The sequence below is a fragment of the Helianthus annuus genome, chromosome 9 (genome assembly GCF_002127325.2).
Source record: "Helianthus annuus cultivar XRQ/B chromosome 9, HanXRQr2.0-SUNRISE, whole genome shotgun sequence".
Lineage (NCBI taxonomy): Eukaryota > Viridiplantae > Streptophyta > Magnoliopsida > Asterales > Asteraceae > Helianthus > Helianthus annuus.
In genome coordinates, this window is record NC_035441.2 from 40,984,646 (window position 1) to 41,006,041 (window position 21,396).

Genomic DNA, 21,396 nt, shown 5'->3' on the forward strand with positions numbered 1-21,396 from the left:
TCACAAAAGACTGTTGTAGGATTGTTGGACCAGAAATGGTCCAAAAAGATTGAAGCAAAAATTAAAAATGGTCAAACAAAACTTGTTGCTCAAAGAAGTGGCAATGTTTATGTTGTTGACATGTCTAAAGAGTGTCCCATAGCTGATGCCTGTCTGTTCTCAGCTGCCTCTAACAAAGAGACAGAACTTTGGCACAAAAGACTGGGACACACAAATCTTAAGACAATAACAAAAATTTCAAAAAATGGTTTGGTGAAAGGCCTACCACAAAAATTGTTTTCATGTCCTGAACATTGCATTTCCTGTTTAAAAGGAAAACAGCATAAAAGTTCCTACAAGTCCATTGAGGAGTCCAAAACAACCCAGTGCTTGCAAATGCTGCACATGGATTTGTTTGGCCCAGTTCAAGTCATGAGCCTCAAAAAGAAAAGATATTGTTTAGTTATAGTTGATGACTTTTCTAGGTTTACATGGACTTTCTTTTTGCACTCTAAAGATGAAACTGCAGGCATTTTGCAAGACTTTGTGACATAGGTTGAAAAGCAATTTGATCTTCCAGTGAAAAGCTTTAGGAGTGACAATGGCACAGAATTTAAAAATAGGGAGTTGGATGCCTTCTGTGTGAAGAAAGGGATTGTAAGGCAGTACAGCATCCCTAGAACACCAGAGCAAAATGGGGTTGTTGAAAGAAAAAACAGAACTTTGACTGAGGCTGCCAGAACCATGCTTACAGATTCAGGTTTGCCATTAACTTTCTGGGCAGAGGCAGTAAACACTGCTTGCTATGTCCAGAACAGAGTTTTAATCAACCCCAGGCACAAAAAGACTGCCTATGAAATTCTGTATAAAATCAAACCACTGATCTCATACTTCAAGGTATTTGGCTGCCCATGCTTTATTTTGAACTTAAAAGATTCCATTTCAAAATTTGCAGCCAAAATTGATTGTGGTTATTTTCTGGGATACTCAACCACTGCCAAGGCCTACAAAGTGTTCAATGCACGGACCAAGGTAGTGGAGGAGACTTTGGATGTAAAGTTCAATGAACTTTCATCAATGAAAATCCCAGCAAATCCTGCTGAACTGTTTGATCTTGAAAAATTCACTTTTGAAAATACTGCTCTCAAGACTAACAGTGCAGGTCCATCAGAGGATACAACACCAGACTATGGGTATGAAGTCATCATCCCTCAAAGGTCTGCCACAAAAGGGAAAGCATCAGTTGTTCAAAACAACTGTCAAAGCGCAACCACTGCTGCATCAACAGTTGTTGATCAAAGTAGCCCATCCACCACTGCTTCCATATCCTCAACTACTGCTGACAAAAGTCCTCAAACAGTGGATAAAAGTCAGCAGTGGTCCACTCCATTACCACCCATTCCACCACCTTTTGAAGCCACTGCTGGGTCATCAAAGTCACCAGCAGTGGTTAGCTCAGATGATACACATTTGCAGCCTTCACCAACAAATTCCATCATACCATATCAAGGAGATTTAATCTTCTTGAGATCTCATCCACCTGATCAAATCATTGGCAACATCAATGAAGGGGTGCTCACAAGAAGCCAAACCCAAAACATTTGTCTTTTTGCTGGTTTTCTATCACTCCATCAGCCAGTCAAGTACCAAGAGGCACTGAAAGACAACAGCTGGGTAGAAACCATGCAAGAGGAGCTCCAACAGTTCAAGAGACAACAAGTATGGGAGCTTGTACCACTACCAAAAGAGGTCAGTCCCATTGGCACAAAGTGGGTCTTCAAGAACAAAACAGATGAAAGGGGCATTGTTGTCAAGAACAAAGCCATGCTTGTGGTTCAAGGTTACAGACAGGAAGAGGGGATTGATTATGATGAAACATTCGCCCCTGTTGCAAGATTGGAAGCTATCAGACTGTTCCTGGCCTTTGCTGTCAACCACAACATGAAGGTGTTTCAGATGGATATCAAAAGTGCTTTCCTCTATGGTACATTGCAAGAAGAGGTATATGTATGTCAACCTCCAGGCTTTGAGGATCCATTTTATCCTGATCATGTCTACAGGCTAAACAAAGCCTTGTATGGCCTGAAACAAGCACCAAGGGCCTGGTATGAAACTCTTTCCAACTTTCTACTCTCAAATGGTTTCAAAAGAGGTACCATTGATAAAACACTGTTTCTTAAATGGAGAGGGAAAGATTTAATGATTGTCCAAATTTATGTGGATGACATTATTTTTGGAAGCACATGTACCAAAATGTGTGAAGAGTTTAGAGAACTCATGACAGCTGAGTTTGAAATGAGTGCAATGGGTGAGCTGCAATGCTTTCTTGGTCTCCAAGTACAGCAAATGCAAAATGGAACTTTCATTCATCAAAGCAAATATGCTAAAGAACTTTTAACCAAATTTGATATGAATGATTGTAAACCATGCAGCACACCCATGGCCACAAATAAGCTGGTCATGTCTGATGAAAAGGATGAGCTGATTGACCAAACACTTTATAGAAGCATATTGGGTCTTTACTGTACCTAACTGCATCTAGACCAGACATCATGTTTGCAACATGTGTCTGTGCAAGAAGTCAATCAGCTCCCAGAAAATCTAATATCATTGCTGTAAAAAGGATTCTCAGATACATAAAAGGTGCTCCCACACTTGGTATCTGGTATCCAGCTAATGGGAATATCAAGCTTTCAGGTTTCTCAGACAGTGACTTTGCTGGTTGCCACACAACAAGGAAGTCCACTTCAGGAGGGTGCCAGTTTCTAGGTGATTGCTTAGTTTCTTGGCAAAGCAAAAAGCAAGCAGCAGTTTCAACATCCACTGCTGAGGCTGAATACATTGCTGCTGCAAGCTGTACAGCCCAACTCCTGTGGCTTCAAAATCAGTTACTAGATTTTGGTATCACTGCCTTAAAGACACCACTTATGCTGGATAGCCAGGCAGCAGAAAATATCATCAAAAATCCAGTTTCCCATTCTACCACCAAACACATCGACATCAGACATCACTTTGTGAGGGATTACTATGAAAAAGGTTTGATTTCTCTGCATCATGTCCCAACTAAAGACCAGCTGGCAGATGTGCTCACAAAAGCACTTGATACAGCCACTTTTGAAAGTCTGGTCTCTAGGATTGGGATGCTGAACATGGAATAACAAGCAACATCTTGTTTTATATGAATAAAAGCAACAAAATGTTTTCAGAAAATCAAAAATCCATCCTTAAAAATAGCTTAAAAATGAAAATTTCATTAAAATCCTTAAAAGTCTGCCATAACCACTGATTGTTCAAAAGTCTGCTCTACATCAAAAAGTCTGCCCATTGCTGAAAGGCAACCTCTGTTCTCTCATTCCTTGATAACCACTGTTGTTCAAAAGCAGTGTCTTATCCACTGATATGCTATCTACTGATAGTAAAAATCATCCACTGCCCCCTTTCCACTGCTTTCATCCGTTGCTTTCACCAAAAAGTACTGTCCTTCATTTTCACCAGTGGTTGTCACGTGGGCAGTACATAGCAGTCAGAGTTTTTGTAACGGCTGCCACGTCAGCATTCACTCTCTCTCCTATAAAACTCCCCACTCACCATCCAAACAGGGTTTTACTGTCGAATTGAATTCACAAAAATTCTCTTCTCAAAGCAGTTTTTCTTTCCATCTCCCACAAAATTCCTTCGATAAATTGTTTCAAAAATGACAAAATCGAAGTCATCTGCAAAACCCACATCAAAATCCTCGAAAACAGCCTCTCAAAAGGCAATCATCACTGACATTCCATTCAAAAAATCTCACAATCTCCTGGGTCTTCTCACAAAACCAGGAACCACAGATGTTTTCGATTCCATCATCACCATCATGGCAAAATCAAAGTACAAAACTTTGCTCACCGCCGACGCACCCATCTACTTGGCAACCCAAAGGGAGTTTTGGAAGAATGCAACTCTTGAAAAACAAGGAGACATTGCAACTAAAATCAAATCTTCCATAAAGGGTAAAGCTGTTCACATTACACCACAATCCATCTCCGAAGTCTTTCAACTAGATGACCAGGCAGGTAAAACTTCCTTCACCAAAAACGAGTTGCACATTGACTTCATTGAAAGAGGGTTTGAAGCCACAATGATGTCGAAACTGACCTTAGAAAAGGGTTATTTTCCTCCTGCAACAAGATTTTTATTTCATACCCTCCTAGTATGTGTTTCAAACAAAACCACTTCTTTCAATGAGATCCCTATAAAGATTCAAAATCTGGGATATGCGATTCTTCAAGAAGAAAATTATAACTATTCTCAGGAAATCTTTAAAGATTTGGTTAATAACGTTGAAAGTAAATCATTTTTACTGGTTCCAAGGTTTTTAAGCTATTATTTTCAAAAGAAATTCAGTAAGGATGATTTGCTTCTAATAAACCAAGGTGAAATAACTGCAATAAACTGTCTAACATCTGAAACATTTTCACGTATGTTAACACCTTGCAAAACATAAGCAGGGGTACCTGAGCAGACTTTAGCAGTTACCACTGCTCCTCAGGTATCTGCTGCTGAGCCTACTGCTCTAGGTGATCAAAGCAGCAGAACAACTGTTTTGAAACCCACACCTACCACACCAAAAAGGCCATCCAAAAAGAAAAATCAAAAACCCTCCAAACCAATCAAAAAGGCAACTCTGGCAGATGAGATACCAGAGTTAATGCCTGTGACAACACAAATGTCACTAGAAACCACTGCTGCTTCTTCCTTACAGCAGTTGGTACAAATATCTCAACCCATAACCATAACTCCTCCTGCTTCTTCACAAAAAGGACAGGTTGTACACAAAGGGTCACCACATCATGATGCTCTGGATACACTTGTCTCCATCATCCACAGCTCAATGCCCGGAGCAATTCCGCTTTCTAGACCCACTATCACATCCTCAATTCCCCCAAAAACACAACTACTGTTGGATGCAATTGACTTGAACCAGGCACTATCCAGTCCTTCTCAATCACCTGTCAATGAGAATATACCTCAACAAATGACTGGGCCTGCTGTATCATCCATTGCTAACCCACCAACAAAACCTGAGGAGGTTACACCCATCGAGTTACAAGTAACTCTTTGTGCTAATCCAAGTGAAGCAGCCACTACAACTGTTGAACCTACAGGTTTACAGTTGGGCAGTGGTTTCATTAATAAGACTTCCTTGGAGGCAATTCCTTACATAGAACCTCTGCCAACCACTAGTGGATTTATATATCCAACTGGCATCATCAAAAGGTTGTCAAGTGTTGAAGGAAGAAGACCCCAGTACCAAGAAAAAGGGGCATCAGTGGTTAGTGTTTGGAATAAATTCCCTACATCTGCCACTGATAAAACCACTGTTAGTGGGAAATCAGATGATCCCATTAAATTGGGTGATGATTTAAAGTACCAGAAATTGACGGATCGTGTTGAAAAACTTGATAACTCTGTTGCAGAGCTCAAAAATATGCTCCAGCAGTTGTTACAGGTACAAAAGGTACAATCCACTGTTGTTCCACCTCAAGCACCTGCTCTATAACAAGCACCTGCTACAAATGAGCTCTGGAATCTCTTTCAACCTTATCTCCATCATCAGGCACAACTGGCAGATCAGCAACATGAAAAACATGTTCAACAGCTGAGAAATGCTATGGAGTCTAGGTTCAAAGACACTCAGGCTGATCTAAAGGCTCTCAAAACTTAGATCCTGCACACCACTGGCACTGCTCCTCCACCAGTATTTTTCATTGATCACGTCCCTGAAGATAATGCCAAAAAGGGGGAGAAAATTCAAGAATGGAGAAGAAAGGGAATAACTGATGGTCTTTACCTTGCACCAGAAAATTCAAATATGACCAAGCAGATCCCTTTGCCAGATGGTAGTAAGAAGATTGATGAGACTACAAATGCACTTGCAGAAGCACTTGCTTGTGTAAAAAGGGATAGAGAGGCCAAAAAGAAAGCCAAGGTGGATTATCCGGATCAGGGTACTTCAGGGTCAAGAGATGATGAAAATCTTTTTGATGAAAAGAAGAAGCCTACTAGAAAAGTAAGGCTACCCAAATCCATTTCGGTCAGGCGTTCAAAGTCTGTTCAAAAACCACCTCCCAAAACAGGTGTTGTAACCTCTGTTGTATCAACTGTTGTTGGTACCTCAGTAGTTTCAACATCTGCTCCCACTTCAACACACACCACCTCAATACACACTTCATCTACTGCTTTACCACCATCACCACCAAAATCACAATCACCTCCTGTCAAAAGGCAGAAGACAGCAGATGTTAAAACATCTGTTGTAAAGACAACAGTGGTTGGAACACCAGTTGTTTCAACAGCTGTTAGTCTATCACAAACCACTGCTACTACAACCACCTTCCCATCCAAAACATCATCAGTCCCTCCTCAAATAAAGAGGAGGAGGCTAACTCCTAAAGATGATGTCACTTCACCATCCCAAACATCTTCAAAACCTTTAGCCCTTGTCAATATACCAAAACCAGTTCCACTTTCTTCTGTTCCTATGCACAAACCTTTACCTCCTGCAGGTGTTCAATTTCCTCTTGAACTAGAAGCTGTCAGAGAAGAGATAAAATCCTTCTATACTGAGGATGACCCTGCCAAAAGGAGTTTGCCCTCAATCAAAGGATATCCATGGCCCAAAAACATTGATGAATATTTGAAAATAAAGGCCAAACAAGCAGAGGATATCTCACAAAGAAACTCACAAGGGAAATCTGACAAAGAAGTTTCAAGATACTACCAATATCTGCTTACCCAAGTCAATTCCCTGGAACGTTTTGCAAAGAATGTTAGTCAACAAATTTCTGAAAGAGCAGCTGAAACTCTGAAGAAAGACTACATTGAAAGCATCATGTTTTACAAGAAATACAAAGGAGAGAGACACATGTACAAAGAGTGGACTATCCCAGAGCTTGAAGCTGAATCAGCCAGAATTCAAGTTATGATAAAAAGGAAAGTCACTCACACTCCTCCTGATTGGGCAAAGTTCAAAAAGAATGTACCTGAAAAGCAGTTGGAACTGAAAAGAATGAAAGAAGAATTGGTTGTTGTTGAATTTGGCACCAAAAGACAAGTAGCTAGATGGAAGGAAGACTTGGTCAGGTCAACCTACAGAAGGTTGGAGGAATTAAGGAAGAAAGATCCTAAAATCCCTCAAAAACCTGACTATCCTGAAGCAGCGGTTTCAAAAGGACCATCAAAGCTGCAAATCAGGAGATCCACTGCTCCAGCTGGTACTGCCTTTTACAAAAGAAGGAGTCAAAGCCAGCTAGGTGCTGAAACAGTTCAAGATATTCTTACTGGCAATGTTGTTGTAAAAGAAGGCCTGTTAAGAACGTTGAAGGAAGAACTTGAACAAGAAAATTCTGCTCCCACTGCTCAGCCAGTGATGAACCGGCCAGCCTCTCCAAATACTTTTGCAAATAAGCATCTCCCAAGAAACCCACCAGGCTCAAAAATACAAAAGTGGGCAACTGATAAACAGACCCGCGTATTGACTTTGCTCAGGTCTGGTGGAGAAGTGAAGATAATATCAAGGGAACAAGCTCCTGGCCTGAGTCTTGAAGATTTGCAGGATCTCCTTGATCTTCCACTTAGCAGGGATGATGAAGATACAGATGCCCTTAGCTTTGAATTGCAATTTAAAGGCCAGATAAGGGAGCTGTTGATGAGGCAATAAAATATCCACAATAATGAAGAGTTTTGGCATTATCTGTTCCAGGGGGAGATTGTTGGGATTGAACCCTATCAGAGGAACAGATAATGTAAAGCCAAAACTGGGTCAGCTCAGTGGATTCAGAATAAGCAGATGCTGATATGCATATCTCTCCCCTTGAAAGTGATTACAACAACTGATGACCTCCTATCTGCTGATCTTACTAACTGCTGACCAATAACTGCTGCCCAATTAAAGATCTGATGTAGACTCAAGTCCTGCTGATTCAATCTACTGCCTTGAGTCAAGCACTGCTGATCCGGACAAGTGCTGCTGGGTTCACAGCAGTAGAAGGTTGCAGCAGTTGTTCTATAGTCTGTTATGTAATAGAATGTAATAGCAGTAGTTAACACAAGCAGTGTCTGTATAGATCAGAGGTTAGAGTTTGTTAGGAGGTTAGATGTCACTTTCATGGTGACGTCAGCTAAAGATGCTCAGTAGTTTGCAAGTGCTTATAAATAGTACAGTACTTTGTACTGTTCTATTAGCTCTTCACATCATTCGTCTTCTTTGCACGAACAAACTACTGAGCTCGGGCTGAGGGGGAGTTTGCATTCATACATCATCATTGTAATCGTGTTTGAAATAAATTCAATCATTCGGTTCTTTGTGTAAAGATGTTTGATTAAAAGTATTACTCTCATTTGATTGTATACAAAGTTTGTGTTCATCTTAATTTCCGCTGCACACTCATTCATTTCCATCTTATTTTACAAACAAAAGTACAATCAAAAGGAAACTCAGATCCAACACAATACCACAAGGTCCGTGAATCATATAGTCGCTGACAAGAGTATATAGATCTGGTTCTAAGTTTTTGTCAGGTATCTCGGCAGAAATGAAGTTGTCAACATGCTCAACCGAAGGAAGCTTACTTTCGTCATTTAAGAACAGACAGATATGCGCTTGCGGTAGACCTCGTTTTTGAAACTCTATGGTATAGACAACTGCAATTGAATAGTTAATATTAAAATACTTATTTTTGAAGTTATGGTTATGAACGTAACATACCAAAAAAAATATAATAAAGTAACTGATTTAAATGGATGCTTACCTGCCGATGCATTGCCGAATAAAGATTTCTCTCGCAAGTCTTTCATGATTACGTCAAGCTTAATTTTGAACAATCGGCATAAAATGTCCGGTCTATCCTCGGGATTAATCTTCGTGTCCTTCAGAAATCTTTTATTCTCCGGCCATTTAGGATTACATGTGATCGTAATGAAAAAATCTGGGTAGCCAAACCATTTACAAATGGCCATCGCATCATAATAATTCTCCCTCATATAACGCGATCCACCGGTAAATGAAGACGGTAGTAGTACGCGTGTTCCAACGTTTGACATATCTGGATTACCATTTTGTCCAAGCTTTTTAAGGTTATCATATGTCTCAGATCTCAGTTTTTTTTTTTTTTTTTGCTGCAGACGTATGAATAGTAATCGTTCACTTTCAATCATCGTATATACGTCAACCAAGAACTGTTGCAAAAGTCTTCGAGCATTGAGGATCAAAGAGAAATGATTCACTCTATCTTGAACATGGTAAGCAAAATACTCTCTCATTATACATTTTGACTCTTTCTTCTTCGTTGATGCCCTTCCTTCTCTATGAAGAATATCAACCCGGTAACCATCTTCACCAAAAGGGAAAAGCAATGGATACTGAAGCGCGAGATACGAAGGATGAAGCTCGCTAATACGTTGTAGACCATCTTTCTTTGACTCAATAACTACATCACGATTATCAAGAGCTTCCTCAATGTTTCCAACAATAAGCGCAGCAACTTCGGACGACGTCGGTAGGTTGTATGTACGACCATCTTTAGACCTATTTGCCTTAAGCCTTAATTTTAAGTCAACATGAGGATTATCAACAAACCGACCTCGTACACGTCTATATGTTTTCACCAGCTGATTATTTGAATCTAAAATCACCTGAAGGTACTCTATGAGTTCAGTGTCATGCAAATCAGAAGTTGCGGAAGCTGGTTTGTTTGAGTTACTGTAAAGCAATTGTAAGACAAAAGCGAAAGTATCAGTAAGTGTTTATATAACATAAAACCAAAAATAAATAAAGAAATGGTTTATAGGGATACCTAAATACGGTTTTGCAATTACAGACTTCATTATCTGTGTCGTATATGTAAAGTTGCGCAAACTTTGGTTCACCACCTTCTTTAGGAAGAAGACTTCCCAGTGTATGATAATTCTCGCCACTAATTCGGTATACATACGGAGCATTTCCTCTATTGATTTTCGAATCAACTTTACCACCCATTGAAGTGAACGAAAACATAGAATTAAAACGACGAATATTCAGTATGAAATGCTTGCTCTTGTCGTCTAAACTCTTAAAAAGACTTTGATATTCCAGACACGTCTCTTTAAAATTAGGAAGATTTAATTTTCCATAAGCACAACAAAGCATATAAGTTGTTCTTCCTGAGTAAACCTTTCCTTTTCCAGCCTCAACTTTCCACAACTTAGCATGGCATATGTCGCATACAACTACTTGATCACCATGATCCAAATAATCTATTATTGAAAATAAAAAAAATATATCATTTTGTGCTATTGGTTATGAAATTAATATAATGACGTTCTTCAAGTGGAACTTAAAGTAGTGAGTGTATAAGGTACTTAGTGTTAGAAACTCCTTTATATGGATCTTCAGCTAATTGTTGAGGAATAATATGATCGTTAGAAGATAAGTCAACCATTGGAATAGGATGTACGTTTCTACCCTGATTAGTAGAAAACCTTTGTTTACCTCTTTGTTTCCTCTTTACACCTATATGTTGATACCAACGAAAAATAATAAAAATGCCAAAATCAAAATAAAGAAATGTGAAATACATAAATATATAACACCAACCTGAAGTAGATGCTTCAGACGAAGTTGTTAAAGGTGTGGTTGCGCAAAAACGTGGATCGATGGTATTGATATAAGACAATGAACGCATTCGTGTTACGATCCGGCATTCATTTGTATTGGATGCTGAAACATTGAATGACCGAGTAACGTCTTTTGAAATGGAAGATTGGTTACTCACATTATTTCTCTTATTATCCAAATGTAATTTCCGATATTTTCTTCGTTCAGCTGATTGTTGATGCTCAACATCATTATAAGCAACTGAAAAAAAATATGGATATCGCAGTACTCATCCCATAAAGTGCAGTTTAACTTGATATCTCTACATAAATAGAAATTAAACATATCAGAGGATATCATGTAATAAAAAATATATAACACTAAAGTTACAATGAAATTAAATTAGAATTTAATTAACAGACTCTTCATCTAGCAATTGCAAGTTCATGTATTTGCTATCTTTTCCCATCTTCGTTTTGGTCATCTCTGGTTCAGACCACTCATCTACATATCCAATAAAATCTGACAAAAAAAAATTGATTAATAAAAAATGTAATCAGCACAAAAAATAAAAATTTTAAAAATAATCTATATTTATATATTTCTTAATTTAGGATGTTGTTGTTATATATGATGAAGTACAAACCAACTCGATACTTGACATCGACTTCACCGGCTTTAATGGACTCAAAAGATGCTAACCGAATACCATACAAACTTCCATCAAAGTTCTCACACTTTTTAACAGATGTATCAAAGTTTAAGCTAATAGCGTGTTCCTTATCAAAGTGTTTGAAATTTGACTTAATGACAGAAAGTTGAGATTTATAAATGTAATAAGACTCGTTTTCATTAAGCAAAATTTCATGTTTTTTTCATAAACTTGCTCCAAACAGTTGCCTGCATCCTGGTACCCTAATAAAAACACAAAATAAAAATGGTAAGTATAGACAACAATATAAAAATTAAGCTACACTTTAAAAAGAAAATGACATTCAAACCAACCTCCTCATCCATGACCACCATTTCAATACCAAGGGTTTCTCCTTCTCTCTTTGGATTCACACGAATCCAAAGTCTTAACACCTTGATTTTGATGGTAAACAGCTTGGATCTCCAATCAAGATTGTTTAAGAAAGTAACATTACTTTCATCCATATGAGCCGAACTGAGATGATTAATGTTAAAAAATAATTCGTAATTGAATCAAATGAATGTATTAACTAAATATATATAATATATATATATATATACAAATTTCGTTTACTTATTTTTGTAAAGTTGAAATAGAAATTAGTATTTTTAGAAATGGATTTACATTATTATACAAAATTGTGGCCGAAATTAAAGACATTAGTATTTTTAGAAATGGATTTACATTTCTAAAAAAAACTACAAATCACAAAAATATTTTTTGATTCTTACTTATATTACTTATAAAATATATCAATAATCATTTACTTAAATCAGCAAATCACAATACAATAAAATGCAATAAGTACACTCTATAGCAATGCATGCAAACAACACAAAGTAAGGTTTGTCACCAAAAGACTAAGAAAATATGACCAATAACTTGAAATTATAATAAATTTGTAGTTTATTTTAAAATTTGACAAAAATTAATTAATCGGTGTAGTTTACATTGGATATTTTCGAAATTTTTTTGTAATAGGTTGTAGTTAATTTTGGAATTTATTTATTAAAGTTAATTGATTAATTAAATATGGCATGATTGTAATCGTTTAAAAAACTTCCATAAAAATGTTTAAAAACCGATTCTTACTTTCCAAAATTAAAATCAAAACCTAAATTTTTCAATTGTAGATATTTAACCATTCAATGAAGGTTACAAAAAAATTTAAATTGATTTAAATGTAAAGTATTTTTAAGTTTATATACTTAAATAACATGGTAAATCTATGCGTGTAAAAAAGGAAACAACATAAATTCAAAAAAATTAGAGGTAAACCTATAGAATCTGGCTGGGTTTTTTTTAAATATATATTGTCGGTTACACAATTAAATAGGAAACAAAATCATACGAAATTTTATTTTTAGATCAAATTTTTTTTAAAAGTGGCGGTTTATCAATTTTTTCAAACAAATTACATTAATGGAGTTTAATATGATGAATACTTATCTTATTATCAAACTAAGACCATAAAATTTCAAGAAATGTTGATTTCACTAAAACATAGGATACTAAGCACAAACAGGTAGCAAAAAACAGAAACAACGTCTAGTCATATCAGCATTATAAAACTAAGTACTTCGGCCACAAATATAAAAGGCCCAAAAAAAGTATCATCAACATCTACCATGACATCAGTTCAACGTAACAACCACACCAAAAAACATACCACTAAATGTATTCTAACCAAAAACAGTTTGTGCAAAAAATATTACCAAAACATACCATGTACCTTCACCAACTCAGTTATAAAGCAACATACCTTTACTTTTAACAAATACCATTTGAAACGAAGAACCAAATACCAACCGTTTGTCTCTAACAAACTCTCTCATACCGGTGACATTGAATCGCGGACAGCCTTGCGAGAACTCCTTACCAATAGCCACATTCCAAGTTTGACCAGCGGTGTCCTTGATGGTCAAATCCATCTTACGATCCAAGCCATGAGTTTGTGCCCACTTCTTCTTCAAACGCTACAAATCAGAATAAAAAATGTAATAATGCATACCATTAAAACTGGTTTTCCTACAACTAATGAGTTCAACAGGATTCACGAAACATACATTAATGGTATGAAGAAGTAAATAATACAAACTTACATAATGATTGTCAACAACAAAAGTAACTGGTACTTCGTCATCAATACTCTGTTCAAATACAGGTGTAGCAACCGCATTAGGCACCTCATCATCAGACACTTCAATTAAGTCATCAGTTGGTTCTTTTTTGATAAGACAAACTTCAGGCGGGTAAGTTAGAAGGGCAGGCTTACAGCTAAAAACACTCAAATCAAACATCTTAAAATCAACCATTTCAAAAACCAACAAATGATCATCCGTTATCGACATCTCCTCCTTGATTCGACTCCAACCTGTGGTAATATAAACCTCATGGTCTAAAACTTCCATCCGAACAACCCATTTAGGATTTCCAGTAGAACAAACCAAAACCGGATCTGAAGGACATGTATTCAACATCGAGTGATGAACAAACAACCTGTTCACAGACTACACAAAGAACAAAACAATATCAGGATCGATGGTATACACGAAATACAAAAAAAAATGTATGAATGCAAGCATAAAATAATTTAAAATTGTATATGTTCAAGTACCATGCAGTCGTCTCGGTCTTTAAAATCATTTTTAGGTTTGTAGTAGAAGTAGTTAGAAGGCGCAAGAGAAATGTCTTGATAAAAGTGGAACAGCTGGAACGAAGATAAAGCTTATTCATACTGACAAACAACCCACGAATTGTCCGGTAATTTCAATGAAGTGACGACATCCAACCAGCCATTGTAAAAAAAATAGTCGCCTGCAAGGTTGAACACTTTGACTTCAAAGCTCCTCCCATCGAGGGTCCTGATGATTGCATTCTTTTCTGGATAACCAAACGTCTTAATCCAGTCACCATAACCAGCAGGAAGTTTCTGCAACGGAAAAGATAACTATCGTTAAATGCAATTATAATATCAGTAATCACAAAGCCTTGTATTAATAACATCTAAATTCTTTTTTTTAAATGATTATAATATCAACACTCACCAACGATTTTTTGTCGTTCTTCCAGATACGGGCAGCGAATCCCTACACCATCTCGCTTCAAAAGTTGTCGTCTTTCAAAACCCCAAATTGTATATCAAAACAGGTACGTGTAACAAATATAGGTAACAAACGACAGTCAATTATTACAACCAAATATAGGTAACAATCTTTACAATGTAACAAAACTACATCAAATAAGATATCAAACCATATCAAAAAAGTATTCACTTATTACATATTTAAATCAAGTAACAAACAAACATAGATATTAAATAAAATAAGAACGGCTGATTATAACATAAGATCTTCCAAAATACATGAACAACAGTAACATCAACAAATCAGAATACATGAACAAAGAAATTAAAACCCAAAAAACACACACAAAAAAACCCGTCCAACATCAAAATCGACTATTAAATACCCTAAAAAAGAAACTACACAAAGGAATTAAAACCCTAATCGGCTATGAACAACAGTAATATCAACAAATCACAATATATGAACAAAGAATTTAAAACTCTAAAACACAAAAAAAAAAACATCCAACATCAACCGCCTCCGCTAATCTAACAAACAAACAATCTAACAAAACCAATGAATCTGAAAATAGGAACAAAGAAAACGAAATCCTATATAAAAGATGGGGTTATTGGAATCAAGCATGAATACCGTCGATGAAGAGTATTATCTAATGAAGATTGGTTATACCTGTTGAGTAAATCACCGATTTGATCCGGGCAGATTTGATTTCCTGCAAAATTAGCCGTATTAAAACCTATAATCGATCATGAAATACTCTAATTAGATAGTACCGTAGCGGATTTGTCTTCAAACCCTTTGAATCTTGATCAAAATTATTGGATCGATGTTAGTCGCCGTGTTCGCAAGAGAGGAAAATAGAGAGAAATCGATTTAGGGTTTTGAGAGGAGAGAGAGGGTGATTAGCGTAAATGAGATGCTTGCTTCAATCCTCAACTATGAAATGTGCCACATGGATTATGACATGGCTGCTTATTTGACTTGCACCATTGGGTGACATGTGTCCCCCAATGGTTTGCTTTATTAGATATATAGATAATATTGAAAATTATTGTATTAAATAATTATAGAATGAAGTGCACGTTTTGGATAATTTATGTTATTTTATAGCCCTTGACATAACCAAAGTTATGTTATAAATAATTAAAGATATTATGATTATCAATTCCTAATATAGTCCAACTTGTTCTCCAAGTCTTTTCCCCTTATCAATACTCAATGTATTCTAATGTAAAAGAGGCACCATTAATAATAAACATTTTTTCTCTCTCAATATCTATTATCATCTTCTTGCTATTAGGCTTGTTCATAACACGTTATCAGCGCGTTTGCTTTGGATCACACATCATAAGCTATATCATATTCTCTAATTATTTTATCATTATTCATCACACTCATACATAATCCATATTGTAATTCATACGATTGTGGGTTGTGTTAGAGATTCATGTTATTATTCTTTTGAATTTCCAAAAAGAATCATAATAATAAACTTATAATAATACTTAATAAACTTATATGGTTTTGAATTTGATCTAATTAGTGGAAAAGATGATGACAGAAACTGGCGCTATTCATGATTAAATCCCTTTCTGATAAACTCGATCTTATTTAATTAATATTGTGCTATATCTTGATTGATTATTTATTGGTATAAATGTGTTAAACATTCCCGATATTGGTAAAATCTTAGGATTCTCTATGGGCTATGTCACTTGGTTTCTTTTTGTGAATAATAAAATTTCATAAAGAGCTACATGTTGATTATTGATGCTATTTATTAATCGATGATCAACCTTCTGGTTCAACTTATTGATCTAATTGTTATCATAATATTGTTATTTTTTTTAATATTATTCAACTGTTAAAAGAGATATCTTATTATTCCGAATAATCATAGTTATAGTAAATGTTGTTTTTGGGTTTGATATATATAAATTAGAGTGACATATATTAACTGTACCTTTAACTTTGATATATATTACTTTGTAAATCAAAGACATATATTAACTCATATGTTTTTTCTAACATAGCTCGTCATGACAAATCTTGCAAAACTTGAGTTCATGGCTCTAGACATTACTGGAAAAAGTTATTTGTCATGGGTATTGGATGCTGAAATACATTTGAATGCCAATAATCTGGGTGAAACAATTAAAGAAGGAAATAAAGCAACTACCCAAGATAAGGCAAAAGCCATGATCTTTTTACGCCATCATATTCATGAGGCTTTGAAAAGTGGGTACCTCACTATCAAGGATCCACTTGTCCTTTGGACCAACCTGAAAGAAAGGTATGACCACCAGAAAACGGTAATATTACCGAGAGCTCGTTACGAGTGGATCAACTTAAGGTTGCAAGACTTTAAGTCTATAAGCGAGTACAACTCGGCAATGTTTAGAATCACATCACGATTGATTCTATGTGGTGAAAATATTACTGATAAGGAAATGTTGGAAAAAAACATTCTTAACATTTCACCCCTCGAATGTGATACTGCAACAACAATATCGTGAAAGGGGTTTCACCAAATATAGTGGGTTAATATCATGTTTGCTTGTGGCCGAGCAAAACAATGAGCTCTTAATGAAAAATCATGAGACTCGTCCGGTTGGAGCAACCCCAACCCCTGAAGCTGACATGGCAACATATATTGGCCAAAGTGAAAGTAACGGATGTGGTCGAGGTTATCATCGTGGTCGTGGTTATGGTTGTGGTCATGGTCATGGTCGTGGACGTGGCCGAGGAAATTATCATAGTGTTCAGTTTAAAAACAAAGGGACCCACCAAAAGTGGCATAGTAATGAAAATAAATCCAGTGATGAAAAAAATAAAAAGAAGGTGGGATCTTCATCGAATGCATGTTACCGATGTGGAAGTAACAATCATTGGTCGAAGACTTGTCGTACGGCCAAACACTTGGTGGAACTTTATCAACAATCCATCAAAGACAAAGCAAAAGGAATAGAAACAAATTTTACATATGAGGTTGCAAATGTTGATGTCACTGATGGTCATAAAGATCATAATGATACAACTAATCTGGATTATGATGATTTCCTTATTGAGCCAACTAACTTGGATTCTGGTGATATCGTGGCTGATACAACCCAGTTGGATGCTTGCAATTTTCCTTACATATGAATTATTAGTTTTTAAGTGATGTTATTTCCTTCATTTTTTTAGACATTTTGAGATTTTGTTTTGTTTTGTTTTGATGCGTATGAAACATTTTGGGATTTGTTATGTTTGAAGCATGTTAGACGTTTTATTCATATGATTTTGTTTTGTTTTGAAGCATATGGAGTGTGTAACTAAGATCCCTATTAATGGAGAAGACATATGTCTAACTGAGAGCGCATCAACGCATACAATTCTTAAGAAAAAGAATTATTTCTCTACTTTAACCATGAAAAAGGCAAATGTTGGTACTATATCTGGTAAATTGATATTCGCTAATTTACACATATTTTAGTCCCCCGTTTTACCCCCATTTTATGCGTTTTCGGCCGTAAAACCGTCATTCGGATACTTAATTATCTACATTTTTGTTTACAGGCCTAAAACAGCATACCAGACAAGATGATAGCGAAAACGAGGACTTTCCGGACAAAACGACAAGGCTGCGAAGATTCTGTGAAGAAAACTGACCTGGGCGTTTGGCACGGTCATGCGGCCATATGCACGACCGTGCATATCCGACAAACCAAGAAGATCCGGCAGTGAACCAGGCGTGCAACTCACCGTGCAAGGCACTGAAGGCAAGCCCGATAAGGAACGACCGTTCCCGATCAAGAACGATCGTGCGGATCCGACATCCCAGAAACATCTCGGAGCTGAACGACCACAAGTCAAGGCGTGCAACAAATTGCCGGTGTGGAACGCTCGTGCCAAATGTGGAACGCCCGTGCGTGACCGAAGACTAGTCAACGATCTGTGACGTCATGCAGTATGGTGGCCCACCACCAATAATGCTTAAAGTGCACGGTCGTGCGATCGGAAGAACGGCCGTGCAACTTCGAAAAAGCATTTAAACAGAACAGAACCATTTTAGTAGTAACTCTGGACATTTTGGGAGCTCTGCAGGCGATTTTGAGGCTCCGAAGGCTGCTGCTTTCACTCGGATTCAAGCCACATTGCCCGGTTTTGCTCATTTACTATCCAGATTCTCATTCTTATGCTTGTTTATGGTTTGGTTTCTCAAATCTTTCCATTATTTTGTTATGTTTCAAGCATTTAGACTGATTATTATGTATTAATGTAGCCTTTGGGCAAAAACACAACAATCCCTTGCTTGATTATAACCATTAGTATGTTAATCTATGTTTGTAATGACATTTTGAAATGTTTTCTATGATTATCTTTGATGATTAGTTTGCAACCTTGTTATTGATATTGATTTCTTGATTATAAGTAATTGTGTTGGATGATTGGTGCTTGGTTAGGTAAGATAGTTGCAAAATGAAGCTTATTTAATCATGTATTAGTAAACTTTTAATTTGGTTAACTAGTTTAACTTGGTTAAAATGTAGGCACCATGATACTCTAACGGGTTAGTGGTTTAATAAAATGTAATTATTATTAATCAAGAGAGCTTGCCCTCACGGAAGGACTCTAACGGGTTAGATGGTGTTGTTACGAATTCCTGCCATGATTTGTTAGCTTAGTTAGTAGTTTCGGCCAAAATTGCTATCTTGGTGAATTTATGTGCAAGATTTGTAAAATGAACTCGGTTGTGATTTAATCTAGTTTATGCTTGTCTCGGTGGTTGCATTGTGTTTATCGGTGTTGCTTTCCTTGATTAAGTGAGGTTAGAAAACTCCTAACGGATGACTAACTTATTTTTAGGAGATTTTTGTAGACATTTATCAATTGCACGTTAAAGAACAATTTTAGGTGGTTAAAGTGTGTTTATCGTTTTAACTTTCCGAATGATTGTCATGTTAGGATTCCCGAAAGGGATACTAATTGTCTCGAAATGGAAAATTGACCGAATGTTTCTAAATGCCAAAACTGACTTAGTTGACATGCTGTAGTTGTGTACTAAGCAAGGCTATTTATATATATTTTACTATGTTCTATAAGTATTTATTTATGCTTATTTTAGTTTGATTAAAAACCAATACCATTTATGTTTTTACCGGTAATTTAGTGGCAAAGGTCTAGTATTATTTCTCCGCTCATTTCCGTGGATCGATACTTGGTTCTTACCGATACTTTACTACATATATGACGGGGTACACTTGCCTCTTTCGTGTGTGTTTTGATGTAAAAGTAATAATCACTTTTATAAATTTAAAACCAATTCGTGTGTAATTTCATTGTAAAAATATGTGTAGTCACGCACGTACCAAGTTTTTGGCGCCGTTGCCGGGGAGTGGCGAGTTTTAGGAACGACCCGAGTCATTGTGTTATCGGTGTATATACTTGTTAATATTTGTGTATATTTTTCGTGATTATTTATTTGTTGATTTATTTGTTAATATTTCTTGCTTTTAATTCAATTTATTCGTTTTCATGATTCTTTTGTACACTTGTAAATTTTTATTCTATTTATTTGTTCAAATCCGGATTTATTTATTCATTTATTCTTTGAGTTTTCGGCTCTTTAAAATCATTCTTGTACTAGCCGATTCGATTATTTTCGTTGCTTTAATTTTTATAAAAATTTCGGCCCATTTTCGGATTTTTATAAATTTTACAGCCCATATTTATACATACTCTGCTTCTCTAAAAAAAAAAACAGCATTATTTTATTAATAAAATATTCATTGTGTCAGTTTTTCGTTTGCAGGTTGATGTCCTCAACTCCCGCGCCCGCTATTGCTGAGCCGACAGAAGAACCAGCGCATAATCTTAGAAGAAGTAAGAGGCTGCGCGAAAGGTCGCTTGTCGTTGCACAACGCATAGCAAATGTAATCGACGAGCCGGTGATTATCTCTGAAGACGAAAGCTCAGGGGACGAGGAGAGAGTCGTCATGGCGGACGACGACCGACCGCTGAATGAAACAAACCAGCCCGGAAGGGCAGGCCTGGAGCCGAGTATCCTTCAGCCTACTATAGATACTCCTACTTTTGAAATTAGACCTAGTATTATTAATATGGTACAAAATTCTGTACAGTTTGACGGACGTGAGCATGAGGATCCTGGGAGACATATCGCTGCTTTTCTCGCTGTCTGTTCGACATTTAGGATTACAGGTGTTTCGGAGGATGCGATTCGGTTGAGGTTGTTTCCGTTTTCGTTACGTGACAAAGCTAGAGCTTGGCTTATGTCTCTTCCTGCCGGGTCCATCAGGACCTGGAATCAGTTGGCGGAGCAGTTTATGCAGAAATATTTTCCACCTGAGAAAACGAACAAACTACGGAACCGGATTGTTTCCTTTCGCCAGGACGAGGGCGAGTCGTTGCATGCAGCTTGGGAGAGATTCAAAGATTTGTTGATTGATGTGCCACATCACGGTTTCTCCAAGCGACAGCTGGTTTTGACGTTCTATCAGGGGCTCAGCTATAACACGCAGGAGCGATTAGACGTGAACGCGGGCGGCGATCTTGGAACTAAGACGCCGACTGAAGCGTATGATATTATCGAAAAAGCTGCGTTGAAATCCAGCTCGCGTCGGGATGGAGATAGAGGTCGGGCAACATCATCATCATCTCGCTCAGGAGTTCATGCTGTAGACGATTACACGGCCATTACTGCACAACTCTCGGCTCTTACATCGAGATTCGACAAGTCCCAGATGATTGCGCATGCTGGCTCGGGATGTGACCAGTGCGGAGTGTCACACGAGCCTGGGGCATGTTTCCAGGGAGTCGTATATGAGGGCCATGAAGAGGTAGATTTTGTGAGTAATCAAGTGAGGCCGCAGAACAACCCGTACAGCAACACCTATAATCCCGGATGGAGAAATCACCCAAATTTTGGGTGGCGAGCGAATGCAGGAAATCAGAACCCATTGGGGTTCACTCAGCGTGCTCCAGCGCCTCAGCAGGGTCAGCAGTACCAGCAGTACAAC

The 21,396-nt window shown here is 37.1% G+C and overlaps 3 protein-coding genes and 1 long non-coding RNA gene across 4 annotated transcripts in view; 2 read left to right on the forward strand and 2 right to left on the reverse strand.

The window, feature by feature from the left end:
• Window positions 1-10,682, reverse strand: part of LOC118481706 — a 101,768-nt gene extending 91,086 nt beyond the window's left edge. The window contains exons 1-5 of the mRNA XM_035976915.1: window positions 10,595-10,682; window positions 10,490-10,510; window positions 9,816-10,254; window positions 8,772-9,721; window positions 8,476-8,664 (exon numbers count right to left, since the gene is read on the reverse strand). Of these exons, the coding sequence (XP_035832808.1) occupies window positions 8,476-8,664; window positions 8,772-9,721; window positions 9,816-10,254; window positions 10,490-10,510; window positions 10,595-10,682 (1,687 nt within the window). The remainder of the gene's footprint in view (window positions 1-8,475; window positions 8,665-8,771; window positions 9,722-9,815; window positions 10,255-10,489; window positions 10,511-10,594) is intronic.
• Window positions 10,683-10,872: 190 nt separating this feature from the next.
• On the reverse strand, window positions 10,873-11,713 carry LOC118481948. The gene is made up of 3 exons (XR_004866400.1): window positions 11,600-11,713; window positions 11,017-11,116; window positions 10,873-10,916 (listed from the first exon to the last, which is right to left on the reverse strand). It is a non-coding gene; the product is annotated as an uncharacterized LOC118481948 (long non-coding RNA).
• Window positions 11,714-16,416: 4,703 nt separating this feature from the next.
• LOC110888070 lies at window positions 16,417-16,893 on the forward strand. The gene has a single exon (XM_022135613.1). It carries the CDS (start codon window positions 16,417-16,419, stop codon window positions 16,891-16,893), a length of 477 nt encoding a protein of 158 aa, XP_021991305.1.
• A 70-nt stretch (window positions 16,894-16,963) lies between these two features.
• On the forward strand, window positions 16,964-17,521 carry LOC110888071. The gene has a single exon (XM_022135614.1). The coding sequence runs from the start codon at window positions 16,964-16,966 to the stop codon at window positions 17,519-17,521; it is 558 nt and encodes a 185-aa protein (XP_021991306.1).
• Window positions 17,522-21,396: the final 3,875 nt, after the last annotated feature.

Coding starts and splice junctions, on each gene's coding strand:
- LOC110888070 (XM_022135613.1), top strand. CDS start 16,417: ATGACAAATCTTGCAAAACTTGAGTTCATGGCTCTAGACATTACTGGA.
- LOC110888071 (XM_022135614.1), top strand. CDS start 16,964: ATGAAAAATCATGAGACTCGTCCGGTTGGAGCAACCCCAACCCCTGAA.